The sequence below is a fragment of the Chinchilla lanigera genome, unplaced genomic scaffold (assembly GCF_000276665.1).
Source record: "Chinchilla lanigera isolate Chin_1 unplaced genomic scaffold, ChiLan1.0 scaffold00046, whole genome shotgun sequence".
NCBI classification, from domain to species: domain Eukaryota; kingdom Metazoa; phylum Chordata; class Mammalia; order Rodentia; family Chinchillidae; genus Chinchilla; species Chinchilla lanigera.
This window is the reverse complement of record NW_004955447.1, coordinates 3130479-3152789: the sequence shown is the minus strand read 5'-3', so window position 1 is coordinate 3152789 and position 22311 is coordinate 3130479. Positions and strand designations below refer to the sequence as shown.

The following is a 22311-nucleotide window of genomic DNA, read 5'->3' as shown; positions in this document are numbered from 1 at the left end:
TTGATAATCTCCTACCTCTTTTGTCTCTAACTCACTATTATTTGTCTATTTGTTTTCCTGAGAAACTCTTTTGTAGATAATAATATGTAAAACGATAACCATTGATAATTTCCTACCATTTTGTCTGTAATTTGCTAAGTCCCCCCTATTATTATGTTATCCTTCTTTTATTCTTTAAAATTAAAAAAATTTAAAAATTTTTAAAAAAAAAAAAGAACAAATACAAAGGTCAGTGACAAGTTCTGAGAATTCATCCAGATATTGACATGTGATGAAACTGATTCAGTGCTGGTGGATTTGGGATCATGCAGACTGTTATAGACCCAGTGGACAGGCAAATCTGGGAGAGAGTGACGGAGCATAGTTTCCAAATCCATGCTTGGTTTGTCCTATGCTGCACTTTAGTCATTGGCTCCCAACCAACAAACTGGACAGAAAGCACCTTCCAAGTATGCTAAAATTGTAAAACTGAAAACACATTGAAATGAATCACCTTTTTAAAAGTTTGAAACAGTACAAAAATCCACTTTCATTGTTCACAACTATTTCACAAAAATTTAGTTGTATTTTCGATACTCTATACATTTAGCAAGAATACAAGAACTTGTCATATAGCTACTTTTTAAACTAAGCAGTTTGCTACATCATACAAAAATGTATAAGAATTTCAAAAGTTTTCTTTAAACTAATGGATATCTTTTATCTCCTCTATTATGCATCAATCACTAAAATGTGAGTTATAAACATGTAACTAACTTTGTAAAGATAAAACAAGTTCAAGAGTATATTTGCTAAAGTAGCAAAACACTGATTCCTATATGAGTATGTGCCATTAATTTTTGTTTTAAAGTAATAAATAATCACACTCATCATGTCTTATCATAATCATAGTCAAAATATTGTTAACACAGCAATTAACCAATTGAATTTACGCAAGGCAAATTGGTAAACACATACCATAATCTCAAATTGTAAATGTTTATTGTAGGTGTAACATTGAAATTCATTATAAATACTGATTACATATTAAACTCTACTGATTTTTAAATACAATGAATTGACAATAATGTGATCAATATTTTTCCAAGTTTAAAATTTCACAAAATTATATATCCTTTGATATTTCTTTTTGTTGTACCCATTACAAATATTTTATTCAAATTTAACATTTTGTATTAGGCAAAATGATCACTCTATTAATCTATTCTTTGAAATTTAATGAGCCAAAATTGTGACTCACTGGGTGGGGAGCACACAAAAGGATCTCCTTAGAAAGAACAGAAAAGCAGATTGTGATTATCTAAATGTGCTCAATAAAAATTGTAGAGTTGTAGAGATAAATCTTTCACACTGTGATGCACTATTACTGTGTAAATTCATACTCACATTCCTGTAACATTTGGCAAGCTAAAGAGCTGATTTTTATTATGCAAGAAAATCATTATTTTCCCTTAATAGACTGATCTCCTGTGATGATGGTTCTTCAATTGTAAGATCTATGGAGAAGTGGGAATTTGACAATTGTGAGTTCCTTCCATTCACCAAATTCCATGTACATTGGGAAGTTTCCCAACAATTCCAAATAGACTTAGCATATCAATCAAAGGTAAATTTTAAATGACATTATGAATAGAATGTATGTAGAATGAATAGCTCCCTGGTAAAGCCCCAGAGGAAAAGGCAAATGAAGACTCATCTGGTTGAAATATAGACTTTCTCCCTCATAATGAGAACAACAAAAACCACATGAATATGAGTAACTTTTCAGAATGTTGCTAACATTGGCTAAACATGGATTCAGTGTTCACAGAAACAAAAGAAGATATTTGTAAATAAGATCAAGGTGGGTTTTCAGTGAGTTCTTTGGGACTGGAATTAATATTATTGCCCAATTCAGCACTTTGTCAAACTTAGAAAGATCTATTCCCTCTTCATCTTCCTTCCTGCCTTCATAAACGTATGGTAGGAAAATAAGCAACACTTTGTGACCAACAACATAGCAGTTGCTAAGCAGGCCAGCAGGAACCCAATCACATCCAGTGAGTGGTACTGGAACCAGGAGAGGTCGTGGGCTGCAACCCTCAGGTGCTTGGCTCCTTTGTGGCGCATGACAAACTCGATCCAGAAGACTGCTCGGTCCAGGGGTTTCACTGGCTGATCATGGTGAATTCTTGATAACCTCATGGCATTCTCCTTATAACTAGAGAAAAAAAAACATAGAAAAGAAGGGTTGTTTTAATGGAGTGTAAATATGTGACATATATTATAGGAGTCAATGGATCAAATTGTGTACTAAAAATATATTTCATTAAAAAGAAAATATTTTTTCAAGCACACACACATGAGGGTTTTTTTTTTCTTTCTTTAAGCTAACATATTTCTCCAGCTTCCTTATTCTGAGAGGAGCATTTCCACCTCTAGCCTTAGCACAAAAGAAATTTTAGTAGAACTAGACTTGTATCATATTTTTGGGTCTTCTGGTGGACCAAAGCCTGAATCTACATCACATTTTCTGCCTTTTCCACCTGTCTTATATTTTAGTATATGTGCTGCCGAAGCGAGCACATCCACCTGTCTTATAAATGGACTGCTTTGGTGTGTTTGAGGGGGTTAGACCAGCTGCTTTCCCAGTTTGGCCAGTTTTGAATAAAATATTTTTTCCATCTTTAAAAAAGAAAAGGTCCAACAAACTCTGAAAAAGTTTGATTAGTGCGGTAGCTTTGTTAATTGCTTAGAACTTTCAAGGTTGAAAAGAGGAATGTGTGGAAGAAGTATGTTCTTAACCAGTGTGGTCAAATGCACATAAATGGAAATAAAAAATATTCAGTTGTATATGCATGGATTAAATGTCTTGTGAAAAAATTCATATCATTTGAACTCTAGTACCCAGAACTGTTCTAACACCTGAATGGTGAATGATTCAGAATTATGGAATAATTTCATTTCAAACATCCATATCATGGCCACTACCATGTAAATAGTTTTCTTTACAGAGACAGCCAACTGATAGTAAATACTAATGAGTTAATTCAAAGTTCTGATAGCTTTGCACTGTGATATAGCTCCTTTACATCCATTTTTATATCTATACTAAAAATCATATCCTTTACAGCCACATCATCACTGAATAATAATGCTAGGGTAATTAACATAATGAAATATCCAAATACATGCACTTTAAGTTACTACAGGTAATACAAATACCTTTCCAGAATCATAGTTCCAAATAATTAGAAATCACTATTGCAACAGTGATAGAGTTCAGACCTCTATTTCTCAAACAACATTGGGGACAAGTCTATGTGATTAAGAGCATGATATGATTTTACTTCAAGTTTCCTGATAACTTTGCTAGAATTAGTAGATTTCACTTTCATTTGTTACTGGTATAAATGATACCTACTTGATTCATTGAGATAAGAGAAGGTAAGTGGTTCAGGAATAGCTGCCCTGGTGTGGGCAGTGCATTGTGAGGAATGGGAGAAGGAAATAAGGTCTGAATTTGCAAGTGTGTAAGGAGCAATAGACTTAAGGCTGGAGATTATTTCATTGTATTCTTCCTTGGGCATAGCAAAAAAAGATTAGTTGTCCTATCTCCCAACTGTACTGAAACATAAGTAAGGTCCCAAAATACTATCACTTCAGTACCCTTATGCATGTCAGGCAACCTAATTTGGCAGTAAAAGCCTTTTTCCACAAAACTGAACCTTTGTTCAAGATTTTCTCTATATACATATACTCTACTCAAACTCATTTCTTTATTTAAATTTGAAGCATACATATATTTGAGAAATAAAACCATATATGTAAATTCAAAAAAGTAAACTATGCTTTTAAAAGAACATATATGCATCTATATAAACCATGCACTATAACTTTGTTTCCAAATAATTTCAGAGGTTGTATAATGTCTAGGGTCAATAGAAAGCTAATTTAAATAACTTTTAGTGTTTACTTCGAAATTCTAAGTATTTATGATTGTTTTCCTCCATCAAAAGTTTTAAAATCAATTATAAAGATTAAAGAATATTTTATACATGACAGTTAAAGAATCATAGAACTTATTTACTTGCCTACCCAACAAAAGAAACCTGGTAACTAACACAGTCAATTCAAAACCATGATCAATTTTTGAAAAACAGAATATCGTACTAAGAATTATTTTAACTCCCAATCCTCTAGTCCCCTGAAGAAGAATGATTTCTATATTATTCTGAAATATGATACTCATTGAGAAATAGTTATTATTTTAAGACAGTATATAATAACTCTACCTAACACTGAGTATTAATAGTTATTTGAGAATGATCAACATTGAACACATTATCATGTTCATACTATATTTACTGATTGTTTTATAACATTTAGAGGTTTATTTATAAAATTAAACAGATTGTTCAGAAAATATTACAAAATTGCCTATAATCAAAATACTATTTGAAATTAATTTTAAGTGTCTTTTGATTTTTTTTATCTCCCAATGTCACAAGACCATATCAGCAATTGAGGTTAAATATTTGATTCTATAGCAGTCATATTGCACTACTATTACATTATTGCATGTAACCCTATTACAAAGGTATGAAACATTTCAAATTTTCCTGTAGGATAGAAAGCATAGTCAGTGGAAGTCAGCCATCACATGCAGCAGTACTTACGAAGGGTCGTTGATGACTGCTCTCAAGGCACCCAGCAGGTCTGCACTTGTCATTGTGTTCATGTTGACCTCCACAGCTGCCCCTTTGGCCTTCATGTGAGCAATGTTGTCAGGCTGATCAGCAAACATGGGGACTCCCACCATGGGGACCCCATGATAAATAGCTTCATAGATCCCATTTGTTCCACCATGAGTGATGAAAGCTTTGGTTTTTGGGTGGCCTGGTTTAAGGATAGGTTTAGATTGAAAAATGGATAAACACATAACACACTAGAAGAATTTCAGAGACAGAAGAGAGGAAAGGAACTGCACAACTCAATGAAGAAGGTGATTTTCTGCAGAAGATGAACATATTGTAACCCTACAAAAGTGTGATCCCAGCAAGAGCAGAACTCTACTCCTTCGTCTCTGTAAAGGAGGCCTGACTAATGGTGATGACATATGATTGAAGCTCCCAGGCTGATGAGCTTCTTAACTGAAGATGCTCTTGTGTGAACCAAAGAAAGCATGCATCTATAAAATTAATGGACAATTATTCAATTATATCTCTTTTAAAACTGAATATCAAATGTCAAATGTTCAAATAGTTAAACATTTTGAATGCATTTGTTCTTAAAATTTGCTGAAATAATCTGTTATCCAGCCGTACAGCTCTTCTCCTCTCAGGGTCTTACCAAGAAGGTCGTTCTGGGGAATCCAGTCAAGCAGCCGAGTATTGGGTCCTAACGTGGCCGGCTCCTTTCCCTTGTATCTCCATAAAACCTGTGGAGGACAAGGCTGTCACTCTGCAAGTAAGAATAGAAAATGTGTCTGTGCTAATGCTGTACAATTACTCAGAAATCACTTGGCCATCACCCTTCGGGTGATAATTGAGAGGAGGACATATCTACTTGCTTGAAGAGGTGGTACTAATAGTCTACTATGGAAGGTATTATTTTGATACTTCTCACTTGGTGAGTATACAGTTATTATTTTGGTGTGAATCATTTAAATGCTGTTAGGAATGAGATCATAGTGAAAAATATAAAATAAAAAAGAGCAAATCAGCATATGTTGATTTAACATGACATATTTATGCTATACAATTGATTCATTAAATGTATTTAGTCATTTTTGCTCTTTAATAGCTGATCAAACATTTTTAACTTTAGGTTTTGTGATTTTTTTTTCCCCATCATGTTTTTCCTCTTCTTTCCTTTTTCCTCAATTTCTGTCTTCCTGGATCCCTGCCTCCTTCCTTTCATTTCTCCATTATCTCTCTGCTTTGTTTTTCCCTTTTATTTTCCTTTCTTTCTTTCTTTCTCTCTTTCCTCTTATATATTTCCTTCCTTTTTTCTTAGCAAGGCAAAATTAGGTATGTTGAGTATATTCTGTTTTAATAAGGTATTTGCTCAAATGCTAATGAACGTTTTCGTACACGGTTTCTTGGGGAAGTAAAACAACATTTGATTCAGTACTAAAAGGCAGAAAGCTTTAAAATAACAAGCATACAAATTAATGTCCTAAATTTATGGAATTTAACAAATAAAAGAAAAATGAATTGAAGAATATAAATTCAGATTAACTAAATAGCATAAAGAAGAAAAAGCATATCATTTGACAACTATATTAGAATTTTGACCCCTTTATACCCCATAATATTTCATTTGAAAAGAATAAGTAAACCTAGATATCTAATTCAAAAGCAATTTTAACTTTGAAAGAAAATAAAACTTAGAAATTCAGAGTATTTTTTTGCACATTTCACCACTCTTCAATGTATAATTTTTTCTTATCCTCGACCACAGCAGTATCACCCTCTAGAACATTTTGCATTTGTTAGTGCCAGTCAAAATATTTAGAATGACCTAATATTTGCATCTCTAGTCCAGTAAACACAAGTGATCACAACATCTGTTTCCACAATAATGTCAGTGTGACAATGATCAATGAGGCAAATGATGACATGTGACTAAACTGTCCATTTTAATGTTGTACACAGTCCTACTTACAACCTGTATCAGTTATGCTCCATGTGCAGGGAATTTAACTTATCCCAGGAAAGAGTAAGATTTCCTGCCCTTTCTCCCCAGTTAGTGTAGAGCTGCTCAGCAGGACCAGAGGGCATACTGACCTTCTGCGGAATCTGGGCGAGGGCTGAGGCAATGAGGTTGGCTTTTTCCTCTGTGAGGTTTTTCACCATGGACCCCAGAGAAAACACCACAATACCATCTTCACCTGAGCTCTGGACAAATTCTTCCATTTCCTGCAGACATGAATTCTTTCCATTAAAAAGGCACAGCATTTAGGTGGATAAAGTGAAAAGAAGTGTGAAAGAAATTGTTAGATATTGTTGTGGCTTATGTCTAGGTGTCCCGCAAAGCCTCATGCACTCGGAGGTTGGGCTTTTCAGAACTGACTGAATCTAGGATGTATGATGCTTGGATTAAGTGTGTGTAACACCACCCTTAAGGTGTTGGTAATTGGTATTTGGTCTCAGCAATGACAATAACAACAAAAAAACTAAGACAGACAGGTTCTGCTGTCTGAGATGTGGAGCCATCTGGTTTAAGAGAAAATATATTTAGTAAAGATAGCTAAAGTATGCAATAAATGATTACAAGTACAAGCAATGGAATCAAACCACTACATAAATGAACAGACTTTAAAGGAGAGCTTTGCTCAGGGGGTATGCAATTGTTATGTGCAATATGTTATGTGCAATTGTTATGTGATTTGATTTACCTAACTGACAAAGTTGTTTGAAAACTTAGGAAAGTATTCATGGAAGAAAATACAGGGAAAATCCCAGATGTAAGCTTTACACATTATTAGAAGAGATTGGAAGATGGTGGGCTGTAGGCAACCTATATACAAAAGTCATTCTAGATAACTAAGCTTCCAGTTTTGAAAAAGGTATAAAGTTAAAAATTGGGCACAGAGAATGCAGATGTATGCTTTCTCTCACTCATACAAGAGCAACTTCACTTTAGATGATGATCACACTTCAAGTTTTAATCACCTGTCATCACCATCAGTAACCTCTTTCCTTAGGAAAGGAAGAGTTGTGAGGAGATAGAAGATGGTAGGACTGTAGCATTATAGTATTAGGAACCTTGAGCTCTTGGAGCTACAAATATATGTAATTGAACTGAACCAAGATACTTTGGCACTGAACAAACTACAGCTCATCAGGTTAGGGTCATTTTGAATTTTGTTCAGTGCTAAAAGGAAAAGGTGAACATGTTCCTGTGAGTGAAGACTCTAAGAAGAAAGCACATGGGAGAGCAGTCTCCTGAATACTGACAGCAGTGATTATCTGGTGTTTCCTCTGCAAATTTAGAAGGTCACATTTGGACCTCCCCAGCCTGGCCCACCTTCTGTAGAACATGTAGGAAATGATCATTTTAGAACAAGTATGCAAAGATAGCTTGTGCAGCTCCTACTTAGGCTCAGAAAATTCCTACATTTTCTACAGTTTCAAGCTGTTACTGTTGTTGTTCTACACAGCACATGTCCTAATAGGTAGGATCCAGAAAATATATTACTATGACATGGTAAAAATTACATTCACCAGATTGAGACAAAGACCGCAGTTCCTAGATCGTGGAAGTCTGAACTCTGGGTTTGGCAGAAGCTTGATGGTATGGTGGGACAGTACAAAACAGCTGAAGTTTAAACATAGTGAGAGAAGCTTTGTCAGATAGGCTTGTGTGCTACAAGATGATCGGAGCCTGGATGTGCCCCAGAGCCTGGGTCCCTGTTGCATCTAAGGAAACACAGTTCCTGAAGGGCACAAAAGACAACTTCAGTAAAGAGGTAGGGTTAGAAAAAAGAATCCAGAAGAAATACCAGAAATAAAAACTGCAAAATATCAATCATACAGTCAATTGCAAGTCTTAGCAGTAGACAAGATGATTCAGAGGAAAGGGTATGAGGATGTGAAGACAAGGTGGATGAGCTAAAAGATTCAGTTACTAGCAATAAGTGAAGATAAAGCAAGAAATCATGTAAAGGTTACCTCAGAGAACCTAGGCAGACTTATAAACAAATGTAAGTATAACAGGCCTTGAGGATGGTGTTGAAATACGATCAATGACGTACAGAAACCTACTCTCTGAAATAACTGCAGAAAAGTTCTCCACAGTAGGAATGAGTCAGATGCCCAGGTAAAGGAAGCTTATAGAACGCTAAGGAGACATGACAAGAAAGGTACCTACAAACATCTGATTTGAGACAAATGAACAAAACTCATGTGTTGGAGAACAGACAGATTCTCTGACAGACAATGCTGGGAAAACTGATATTTCCTCATGCAAAAAATTGAAATTACATCCCTATTCTTTATCATGTTCTGAAATCAAGTGTAACTGGGTGAAGGATCTCTATATAAAGCCAGAAATTTTGAAATTGATAGAAGATACAACAGGAGAAACTTATGAAATAATAGACAGGAAAATTCTCTCTCAGTAGGACTCCAGAAGCACATGAAATAATTTCAAATATCAATTAAATTACACCAAAGTTAAAAACTTCCACATGACAAAGAAATAACAGAGTGAAGACACAATCTATAGCATGATAGAAAAATATTTCCTAGCTACTATTCGCTAGAGGAATAACTTCTAGAATATATGAAGAACACAAAGCAATTAATGCTAGAAAACACTCCTTAAATTGTCAGAAGAATTAAATACACATCTTTCAAAAGACCTACAAATAGAAAAATGCTCAACATCTCTAAGTATCAGAGAAATATAAACCAACTACTTTCCGATTCCATATGATCCCATCAAAATAGCTATCTTTAGAAATGAAAAAACAAACTATCTTTAGAAATGAAAAAACAAACATCCACAATGAATTCTGGTTTCAATATTAGGTAGAAGACTCCTAGACTGTTGGTGACAATGTAAACTACTGCAACCACTATGGAAATTATTACAGAGCATTTGCCAAAAAATTAAAAGAACCAGTCTACCTCAGATTCACCTCATATTCACCTCTTCTGGGTATATGTCAGAAAGAATTAAAAACAGAATACTGTAGTGATACATGAATACCCATATTTATGTCAGTACAACTCACAGTATCTAAGCTAGGAAATAGTATTTCCCTGAAGAGATTGAAAATGTGGTATGTATACACAATAGAACAGTCAGCCACAAAGAAGAATGAAATCGCATCAAAAATGGATGGAACTAAATAGCAGCATGTGAGGTGAAATAGGCCAGACTCAGAAAGTTAAGCAATGAATAATTTATCTTATATGAGATAGATTGATAGGTGGATGATAGATAGATAAGTAGATAGATAGATCAATAGATAGATAGGTAGATAGATATGGAGGACAACCTTGAAAGAAGAACAATTTTCTCCATTTTAGCTAAGACTGGCCCTATTTCTGTGTATTGATCTACATAGAGCTGGCTAGGACTCTTCCTTATACCCTCATTTGTCTTTAAGCAATGCAAATAGATCTAGTGGTGGTGCTGTAGTGTAATCCTTAGAGCAATGCAGAAGGTCAGTGAAGCCCCACCTACGACTCCCGAATAATGTGTGAGCTAGGCCATGTGTAGCCATGCTGAAGGCTGAGACCAAGCCTTGAGATAAGAGGCTGTGACTTCTCAGGGCATAAAAAAATTACACATCAGAACTGAAACACTGGCCCCAAAACACTAGATACTGCCTCAAATTGCATTATGTGGATTACTTTTTCTCCATCTCTCTCTGCATATTGCAGAGATGGTTTCAGGCCTCCCAACTAGTCCAGCTCACAGCACTCACTTATTTCCCATCATCTTCACAGTCACTCATCCTGAGCTATTCCCTTCTGTAGGAAATAACAAAACCCATGTTCGTCCCCGGGTCAAATCCTTTGTTCTGGTTAGCCATTGTTCTAGCTGGACTTAGAACCCCTTTGACTCCTCATGACTACAGATATGCCTTAGTGTCTTTATTCTTGCTACAGGTTGCACTGGAAGTGGTATATTGGAATCGGCTTACTAGAATTCCAAGAACTTTTCCATGGGATTACAATATGAATTTTTCTGGAACATGACAGTGTCTAGAAGGGATTCCTATACATAGATGTGCATAGATAGATAGATAGATAGATAGATAAATAGATAGATAGATATGCACAGATAGATATGCAGATAGATTGCTCAGAGATGATGGAAAGTAGAAGATAAGCTCTTGGAGAGGAGGAAGCAAAGGAGAGGAATGAGAGAAGAAGTCTTAGGATTGAAAATGAGAAAGATATGAGAAATGCATATTTTAATTTCTCAAAGTGACTCTCCATTAAGTATTAGGAATATACACTAATTATAGACAACTACAAAAATAATGAGCATGTGAGTTTTATCAAAAGGTTGCTAACAAATTCATCTATTTTCTTGTTAGATACTATACAAAATTAACTTTCTCATTGTTCTGCCTTCTGTTATTAATAAGGCTAAGAGAAGTTTATTAGAAATACTATATATAGTAACATTTTATAAGACAACACAGTTAACCTGCTGCTATAATAATATTTATGAGGTAGTGATTCTCTCCATCTTGATGTATAAACTCCCACCCTACAATGATGCTAACTATATGCTATTAATTTGAGACTTATTACAGAAATAAAACATAAGTTCTTTGAAAAATAAATTCCCTGAGTCATCATTTATGGGCATTGCAAAGTGTGTAATTGGGACTATTCACAGAAAAATCTATGTAAATGCCACTTTGACAGATGTATCCCCAATTGTCCCATGTCTGCAACTACTGTGGTCACCTTGGGATTAATGCATTTCTGAATTTATGGTCAGTAAAATTACTCAGCATGATATCCTCACTGGGAGCAGACTTCTATTTTAGTTAAAGGCAGGAGAATATTTATAAGTTTCAGTAACTGGTATGTCACCAAACAATTTTGCATCCAAATGGTTATTTATTGATGAAAATAATACACACAAAGACAAATAAATAAGTATATATCCCATAATTCCTGTTTTAGGAATTTTTCTTGATTGTGTCTCATTATATCATTTTTTAATTAGTAAAGATTTTGGTATCTTTTTGGTATATACATAGTAATCACATTCTTTACAGGAAATTTGTACCTGTACATGAAATAATTTGATTCTTTTTTTCCATTTCTCTAACCTCACTTCAATCTTTCTTTTTTTTTCTGTATATAGAAGCTCCCATAACAAATATAATCCATTTCTCTGACTGAGATTGCTCTCTATATATGAGTAGCTGAGCTTGGAATGGAATCTATTATTCCTCTTGTAAAACATGCATGTGTTGTGAAGGGATGTGTGTGTGTATGTGTGTGTGAAGCAAGGGTAGGAGGGTGGATACAACACTGTGTCATGGAGTATTATCTAGTTACCTAGGCAAGAGTCATGTCTTTATATATTATTAACTATTGCTAAATTAAGTCCTATTCAACTATACTCAATAAAATTGTATCCAGAACTTGGCTGGCAAGTAAACTATAACCAGCATTCTGAAATGAAAGTTTAAACGTATACATGCCTTCTCTATTCTGAACAGAAGTCAAAAATTCTCCTGTGAATAACCATTGACCTTCAACCTTCTAGAGCTGTTTTATTCATGGACTTGAAAATCAAATAAATATTTATCTCCTCAATCCCGATCATTAATTAATGCAATACTTTCACCAAACTGTACTCTGTTACTTTCTTTTGCTTCTCAATACTGCTCTGTCCAACATTTATGACACCCACTTATTCATGGAATCCTTTGAAATATTGTATACACTCTTCTTTATTACTGCAAAAATTTTGACATCATAATCAGAAATAACACATACAATTGATTCTCTCAGTTGGATGACTCCATGTCATTTCTCATGCTGTCTGTAGACACTGATGTCATTTACTCCCCAAGCTATTTCTAGAAATCACCTAACAATGTCTTTGGCTTCTAGAAATAAACAGATGAACATCGACCCATCACATTCAACTCCAGGTCGTTTGCCACTGTTTGCTAATATAATAAAGATCAACACAATGCAGATAATGCTCTAATATTAAAATCTCAGAGCAATGACAAATCCAGTGGTTTCTGTGAGCACTATTTTCTTCTCACTTCTCAAAATCTATGCTATTCACAAACAGTTCTCCAGGAAGCAACTTTCTCTATTAAAGTCTTTGGTAATTATTTCCATTTTTGATGCTATAAGCTTGTGAGAAAGACTGAAACAGTCTCCTTAGTGATCTCCATGACTGGCTTCCCATCTCTCCACTCCAGCATTCACACTATAGACACAATAATTTTAGCAAAGCACTTTAGTCATTTCCTCTTTCACCACAAGTAGACAAAGAACCAGTATCACCAACGTGACGGGGGAAATAAATTTAGAGTGACATGTTTAAGATATCCAGCTAAACCTCTCTTTGAAGCTGCAAATTTTGAAGAAAAGTCAAATATTGTAAGGTACCTAAAACATTCCTCATCATAGACTTACCGGAGGTAGAGGTTTGGCAGGTTTGCAATGCAGTCCTCCAACAAATTCAAAGTTAGGCAGGTATGGACGAGGAAATTCAAAGTCCCAGTATGTCCGAATTAGCCAGATTTCAGCTTTACTCATAGTCTCACATAGTGTAGTGGGCCTCCCTGAAGAAAATGAAATTCACGTGGAGGAAAATAGGACATTCAGTTACCAAAGAAAAAATTACTAATAATTTCCTCACAAGCAATTACTGAGAAAAATTAGGTCTTTTTGAATAATTCTATGTTAAAATGGAGAAGGGAAGACAGGAGGAAGAGTGGGAGGGGACGGACAAGATGTGCCACAGAGGGAGGAGTAGAGGATTAAGGGTAGTGGAAGAAAAGAAATAAGCAACTATCATTTAATACCAAGAAATATCCAAAAAGCAAATACATCCATAGCTACTGCTAAGTTTAGCACTAAATTTTCCTCCCTAGTTAAGTGGCAGAAAAGAGATGAGCTCCATCACATAAACTTCAAGTCACCTTGCAAAGACTTTCCAGTTTCCATGCAAAAGGGGGCATTCGTTTTACAGGTCTTATACTGGGTAGTCAGACTACTGAGAGATCCAACCAAGCGCGGCCCATCATTTTTTTCTTCAGTCAAACCTCATCTCCTAAACTGACTTGACATTGTTTTTCCAGTAAAAATAAGAATTCCTGTACTAACTCAGCCTCAGTATTAAACCCCGGATGTGAACATAGACATCACCAATATTACATACTTACTGTTACTGCTAAATGATGTTTCTTGAAAGGGATATTTTGAGGTATTAATTTCATAGTTTTATGTGCTTGTAAATAATGTGTGTTTATAAATATGGTGTGTTTGTAAATAATAAAATGAATCATTTCTATACATAAAAAACATGTTTGCAAACTGAAAAAAAAATACACAGGAGAATCCTTTCTTATCCACAGTCTAGTTAGGAAAAATGATAATCATATACATCTAAAGCAGGTGGCCAGTTTTGCAGTACTCATTTAATAATTCTTGAATACATGCATAAATTTTTATAGCCTAATGCTTTAGGTTGATAATGAAGAAGCATTGCCCAAGAATACTCAGCTTGGAATTACCGAACATTGGATAAGAATTCGAACTTAGATTTCCACACAAATTGTTCATGCCATCTGGATGCCTTATTTCAAATGTGCTCCATTCGGTCCAGATTGTTAATTCTCTATGTGCAATTTATGTGCCTAACTTTAGATGACATTTTAAGAAGGTCCATCCTTAAAGTATTCATTAAAATTTTATATTTAAAGCACTGGTTCACAGTTGCAAACATGAAATCAATAAAACCCAAAAGAAAGAAGTTTTACCAAAGACATAAAAATGTTGGCAAATAAATTTAAATGATATTTTAAAGATTATATCCAGGAATTAAGAGAGAAATACTAAATAAAAACATCATTATTTTATTTATATTGAATAGTTACAAACTGCACAATTATATATTATTATAATTTTTAGAATTATAATTATACAATATTTGTATAATTATATAATAATAAATAGATTATTTTAATTATACACTTAATTGAATTTCTTATAATTATTTTATTCACAGAAAACAGTTCTAGAGTGAATATTCATAAACATTATAATTATACATATATAATTATATTATAGAAAATATACATTTAATGTATTTGTAATTAAATTTGGGCTATTGAATAGATATTGTTGGAATATGTTACTTTAAGGCTAGATGATTAATCTAATGAGATATTGAGGAAAGAACAACTAGGACAAGGGAAATGAAAAAAGAAAGGAAGAAGGGGTATGTATGCACAGGATAGCTAAGATAGTTCTACTACTGATTTCTATTGCTTTATTGAAAGGTACAGTTAATGTTTAATTGTTTGATCAATCTTACATGCCTACAATTGTTTATCTGAGCAACCAATGTGAAGACATCAATATGTAATACAACAATCATTGTTATTTTCCTATCACCTTGTCTGAAATTCTGTATTGCTTGTATTGTTTTTATGTTATTTTCTAAATGTCTGTGTGTCTGTTAATACGTTTTCATTCTTTTACCTTTAAAATTAAAATAAAATAAAATAAAGAACATGGTAGAAACTTGAATTTGCAGACACATGCCTTACTGTCATTGATACAGAGAAGGGTAAAATTTAACGGGACACAGTTACTAATCTTGGAACAAAGGTCATGCTAGCTAAGTTGATACAGACAGACAGCTACTTATTACAACCGAACTATTAAGTTCTTTCAAATATCATGTGAGAATGTTAATATGTAAAATCTCCAACGTTAAGAAGTAAGATGTATACTCTTCATTTCACCTTCACCTTCTGAGAGTCCAATACAAATAACCTTATCCAAATATATGAGCAAAAATGGCTCCTAAGAAGGACAAGAGCAATAAGACAACAGTAGGGGTCTTAATACCCGACGTACAAGTCAGCAGAATTTACTCACAGGACTTCAGAGAAATATCTGTGTATTTCTTACACAGTGTTTTCTTGCTTATTATTTATTGCAATTTATGCTGTAGTGTCAATTTCATGTGGGGTAAGAAGTCTCAGTAGCTCAAACCAACAACAATGGATGCTTTTAATGAATTTGGCAAATTCTACAAATAGCTGAGTATAGAGTTGACTGAGTTTCTCATCAGATTATGTACTGTGAGAAAAATAGGTGGATAAAACAAGAACCTGGTTATTTCTCACCTTAGTTACTTCAAAGACTGAGTCTCATTAAGTGAAATTGTAAATTCTTCCAGAACATGTTTAGGGTCACTAAGAAAATTTTAAATACAACTGAATTTGAAATATCCAAATGATAAATATCAATTACACATGAATTTATAAGGTTGAATATGAGAGACAGACCACACAGAAGTGCAACATTTGGGGTTATCAGGGAGCAGCAAGGCAATGGCGAGTTTTATAAATCTACTTTTTGAAAGTTGCTTTTCTTACAGCCCACTCACCTTTATGAGGACAGCCTAGAGGATTTGTCCCAGCTAATCTGTGGCAAAAGAATCCGGAACTGGACACTACCATATTTAGACATCTTGATTTGTAGTTGCCTGGTCAGGGGACCTAATGCAGTGGGAGGTGAAATGCATGCCCTGCTCCTCATCTGGAACAAGCAACTGTCCACCCAGTAAACTAACAGCTTCAGTAAAGAGTAAAGGGACAGAGGTTAAAGTAACAGGAGATGGATTATTTGGGAAAATATGGGAAAGAAAGAAGATAGACGACTACCCTGGGAGAGAAGGATGTATCAGAAGTGAAAACATCTAGATTTCTGTCCTCAACTTCTTTTTATTTATGCCTACCGATTTCTCCCATCTCCCATGTGGGCATCTGGAAGTTGTTGTCATCAGATTGGCTTCCCACCATTACATGAAATCATAATTAAGCTCAAGTTTTATATTCCTTTCACTCAGAATACCAAATATTTTTCATGTTTCATACATAATTAGAGACATATAAATTCCAAATGAATTACGCAGATGTTTTCATGTATCCTGCAGTGTTTATTAATGTGGCAAACTCCTATTCCAATCATCTCTTCTATATTAATTAGAGTCTACTTTGAGAGATTGCAAAAGTATAGACAAGCAAACAGACAGTATGATTTGTGCAATCAAGAAGATATTCCTCCAAGAAGATACTTATTGATTACAAAGATGAAAATTGAGAAAATTTGACAGTCTTTAGTTTCTATTTTTATTAAGTGATGACCAGAATTAATATCTGTAGTAGTCACCTATCTACATGCATTTCTTGATGCATTGTTTGCAGGAAAACAAATGTTTACATCTGTAGGGCTTCCACCAAAATGCATAACCTACCTCTAATGATGAGATATTATGAGAAGGAAATTGTGTACAAAGGCTATAGTCTTTACTGTTGCAAAAATTTTAACCACAGAAATATCCAAAATACATAATAATATCTTGAAATAAATTTTGCAACTACACTGAAGGAACTAAATAATTGTTGCTTATGTTTATGTCCAGAAAACTATAGTGTTATAAAATAAGACTATTCCCTGTTTAAAATTGTCTATGAAAAATCATTCTAGATAAAAATCAGCCTTAAATGCACTTCTATAGAAATTCTAGAGTGCATTGAAAAAAATAATGAAGAAAATTGTAAAACACATTTTCAAAGATGATATATGAGAATGCCTTCAAATGAAACTCATATTTAATAATAAACTGGATAAACAGGTAGAGATGTCTCAATTATAGTAATTAGGTAATAGTAGTAAATATAGTGTGACCGTGCGCTAAAAGAAACATTATTAAATGGATTAGAGTAGAAACAATAAAAAACATTTGTATGAAATATTTTTCACATTTCTCATATGAGGAAGAGTTTGGTAAACAGAATTCAAATAAGTTCTTGAGTATATGAAAATGAAGAGTAGTGGACCCCTGCTTCACAAAATCATCTGTAGAGATGGTACATAGCTGTCTATATACATAGATGTATATAGCTGTCAAAATAACTACTTTTTGATATACTCTATATAGAAATGTCTCTGATTTAGGGGCTGAAATTATTTTTTTTTATTTTAAAGATGAAAGCAATAAAATGACAAAGCATAATGTTCATTAAAGAGATTCACCTATATATTTGTTTTAGTTTGAGTTACTGAGACTGATCAATACAGGATGAATATCAAACAAACTCATATATTACTCTGTAGGCATACCAATACAAGTCATTTAAAAGACATAATCAGCATTGTTTTCTTAAACCTACACATCTGAAGGATTAACATATCCATTCAACTATGAGTAGTATCAAAATTTTTTCTTATGCTCTACCCAATACGTCACATGGAAAATTATCAGTTTATAGGCAAATTAATCAATGTAAGATCTAGAAAGTACTCAGACGTCATGGAAATGTGAAGAAACAAATGAACTTGGTCACTGATACCATGAACATAGACTGATACATAACAGCAAAATCACATAGACTATTATTACACGTATATAAAAAGAGAAAGTTCATAATGTTCCTACTGCATCTGATAATATCATATATTTTTTCAGTGAAAAGATTATAAGACACCAAATTTAATATAGTGATTACAGGAAGATTAGAATAAGAGAAAGTTGTATAAAAATGATAAATTATATGCAAACTAATTTGTACTGGTAATAACTGATCAGATAAGAAAAAAATTCCTTTTTCATGCTTATCTGTTGACAGTGTTATGCCTTAAACTGAAGACTGTGCATGATTCATCTTTGCACAGAAAAAGTCCATGTAATGAATCAATGATCATTTTCAAGGTATATATGAGTGTTATTTAAAATCTGAACATGGAAAATACTTAATAATGAAGCTGTTCTAGGGGCTGGGGATTTAGCTCAGTGGCAAAGCGCCTGCTTGACAAGCTCAAGGTCGTGAGTTTGGTTCCCGGTACCGGAGAAAAAACAAACAAAAAAAAGAATTAAAAAAAAAAAATGAAGCTGTCCTAAGATGAACCATAGATCTTTTCTTCAATTATAATGAATAGTATACACACACATTCATGTAAAAAAGTTAAGTATGCACAAATACATTAAATATATAAACATATACAAGTACAAAATATATATGTAAATATGCAAAACTTTGAAAAGTATATGCTATTTTTAGAGAGTTGAATATATAATTCTATATAATATCAGATCCATGCATGTCCAAAACATACATATATAATATACATATACAGTAGATGCATATATACTTATATATATATGTAGCTTTTATGAGAAGTTCTGCTGTGCTACTATGCAGTAGGAAAGCAACAGACCAAGAAACTCAATATCTTTACCATAAAGAAATAATTCATATTTGAATATATAGATATAGAGTAGGACCCTGGCTTATAAACATAAATTGTTCTACAATTTGGAGGAAGCTGGCTGCATTTATATTTTTGTGGTGAAATGGCCATGTTCCTGTTTTTCCTTTTATGTAGAATTTGTGAACAGAGGCAAACTTTTGCCAACATTTTTGTTTGCAAACCTGTTTGCAAAATGAAGCATTCATGAACTAAAATATTATTATATTTAAGCTGATTTAAATATTTCACAATGAATATGAGTACTAAAATATCACATGATACCTCATAAATATGCATGTATTTATATTTATGTGTATCACTGAAAATAAATCTTAGTTAAAAGTGAAATATAGAAAAGGTAAAATATGCACACAAAACATCTATTTATTATGGAGTCAGAACTGCATAAGAAAGAGTAAAGTAAACATTATGGGTAATTCAATAAAACAAAAGTTCATATTGGGAATAGATATTTCTGCATAAAATTAATTTTCTTATTATTAAGTATACAGTAGAAATTTCAAAGTACTGCAATGAAACCTCAATAGAACTTTTTCTCAAATTTAAATGTGTCTCTAAATAAATATTAAAGATTGCATTAAAAATTATACAGCTCAAATTGAACCTGACAAGTTAGAACTTTCTGGTAACCTTAATCATGAAACTTTAATGCCTTTTTCTTGATTTTAAATGGAGATATCCATATTTGGCCACCTTATTTAGATTTAGAAAGCTATTAAAATGTGAAAAGCACAGAAAAATAGAAACAAATGCAAATTATTTTCATTCAGTGTCGATGTCTTTTCAAACCTTTAAATGTGCAAAAATGGAATATTGTTCATATAATTTCTATACAAAGTTTTCTCCACAATTATGAATAAAATAGATCCAGAAATGTTAGAAAAATATATATATATGATTGTAAAATAATGTTAGGAATGATCTATCGCTACCTCTCCTTGGCATATTTTTGAAGCAATTAAAGATACTATACAGTAGTGCTAAATTCATATTCATGATTACATGGCAGTGCAATTCATAATAACTAGTTTGAGGAGACAGTTCAGATACTGTTTTTTTTGTTGTTGTTTTTTCGTCTTTTTTGGGACAGGGTCTTGCTATGCAGTTAGGTTGGTCTTCAGCTCACTTTTAGCCCAGGCTGGCCTTGAACTCACAAGGATCCTCCTGCCTCGGCCTTCCTACTGCTGGGATTACAGGCGTGTACCACTATGCCCAGCTTCAGATACTGCTTTTATATCAATAATAGAGTAATATTAGCCAAAAAGAAGAAAAATGTATATGATTTTCAGGAGAAAGTGTAACTGGAGAACAAAAAGTTAAATATCATATGATTTAACTTATATGACCAACCTATAAATAAATATGTAAATAAAGCAGCAAACTGAAAGGCAGACTTTTAGAGACGAGAAAACAATTGGGGAAGGTGCAGCAAGGGAAAAAGGAGGTAACAGGGATAAAAGTAATCACAAACTGCAGTTCATGCACACCAGTGTAATAAGATGACTCTCATTATTCTGTATTATAAACATGCACTAATAAAACTAAGTGAGGTGATAGATGTTAATTATCTTGACTTATTCATTTAAATATGTACATATACTACAATATCAAATTGTAGATTATAAGTACATAGACATTAAGTTGTCAAGTATACCTTAATAAAACTGAGGGTTAGGAGAAAGTTCTTTTTAAAAACAAAATAAGTGAGTAAATTACAAATAAGTTCTAGTTAATTCAATAGCAGAAATGTAACTCAGAAGTAGGGTTTGAACCAATATTTCCCACTCTGTTCTTTCCTATGATAAACTAATATAATATAGATTTAATTAACTGGAAAAGGTCATATTATGAGCAAATAGTTTCATGAATTAAAATATATCAAAATTGAGTAAATATTTTCCCCTATGAGTATTTTATCAGTAAAAGTAAATAATGCCAATATTTACCTTAGTGAGTAAAAAGGGGACAAACATAAAGAATTTGTGTTTAAGATGAGATGAATTGATCCATACATTTGGGTAACAAGTGACATAACATTTTTAAAAGAGTTTTCCTTATGGACACTGCCTACAAAATATAGTTTCTATATTGTTTATACAAATTAGAATTCCATAAATATTTTATAATATTCTGTAGCTGTATAGCTCCTAAGACTATACCATGCATATTTATTCTTTCCATTTCTAGAACTATTTGCTAATTTAACTTAAAATTTGAGTTAATTCACAAAAGCCATTCAGAACAAACTAAAAGTTGCTAAAACTGAAAAGATAATGCATAATAAATATAAAATTGTTTAGTCCAGTGTGACCTAAAGGACAAGATAAATAAAAAAAATAAAATTTTGAAAGAAATTGATCAGAAGTAGAAATTTGTCCTAACGAAAGCGATCTCTCAGTCTCCTTAGTGATTTACTTAGCTTGGTTCTGGAGTCTGAAGTCTGAGAGCAGGCGGCCACACAGGGCCCTCTCTCGCCCTCCAGCATGGCTGATAGAAACATGGCAGAGGCACAGGCAGAGAGAGAGAGAACAGTCACGTGGTAAGGAGCTAGCGAGCAGAAGAGGTTCGAGATCGGACTTGCCCTACTTGCAAAGACTTGGCCTCACGGGAACTAATCCTTGAGAACTGCAGTAATGTGTTCCAAGCATGGAGCGTCCAATAATTTAATAACCTTACACTTCTTAATTAAACCTGCCACCATTTTAACTGGGCCAAGCTGGGGATCGAGTCTGCTCACATGAATATTTGGGTGACACACCCGTAGCATGTCCAAACCACAGCAAGCCAGTGGGATACTAGGTTACAGTGCTATTGTTGTTATTGTGAATTTTCATATTTGGAAATAAAAGCTTTTCAAAATTTTATTATTATCAGGTTACCTACAGATGTTACAGGAAACAGAAATATTCATTTTCCTCCTTAACTTTGTCAGTGGATACAGAATTTCACCTGACATAATGAGACTATTTGTTCCTTAAAGTCTCAGTGTTCTCAGGTGCAGTAAAGAGTTGTCTCCAGTTTGGGTTTTATGATTTTGACGAATTTAACTTGTTTCTGAACAAGTTCAGCCTTCTAACAAGGAACCAGAGATTACATTACAAGAATGCTTTGTTTCATGCAGATTCTCTACCTTTTTCATAAAACTACAGCTTTCATTCTATAGAAATAAATGATTCACAAGACTTCTACGTGTAAACATCGTATTGTGTCCCTAGTGTAAGAAACTAAGAGTAAATAACATCCAAAAGGTACAGTAGATATTGTGCAAGGGAAAGAACAATCCAAAGGAAAGAACTGGGATATGAGAAAG

The 22311-nt window shown here is 33.5% G+C and overlaps 1 protein-coding gene across 7 annotated transcripts in view; it reads right to left on the bottom strand.

Annotated features, from left to right (window-relative positions):
* Positions 1-959: 959 nt before the first annotated feature.
* The window catches only part of LOC102028034 (UDP-glucuronosyltransferase 2A1), a 43048-nt gene continuing 21696 nt past the window's right edge, over positions 960-22311 (bottom strand). For all 7 annotated transcript variants that reach the window (XM_013518563.1, XM_005392797.2, XM_005392794.2 and 4 more), the window contains 5 exons: positions 13125-13273; positions 6771-6902; positions 5332-5419; positions 4659-4878; positions 960-2200 (listed from right to left, as the gene is read on the bottom strand). In XM_013518563.1, the coding sequence (XP_013374017.1) occupies positions 1921-2200; positions 4659-4878; positions 5332-5419; positions 6771-6902; positions 13125-13273 (869 nt within the window). In that variant the 3' untranslated portion in view covers positions 960-1920. The remainder of the gene's footprint in view (positions 2201-4658; positions 4879-5331; positions 5420-6770; positions 6903-13124; positions 13274-22311) is intronic.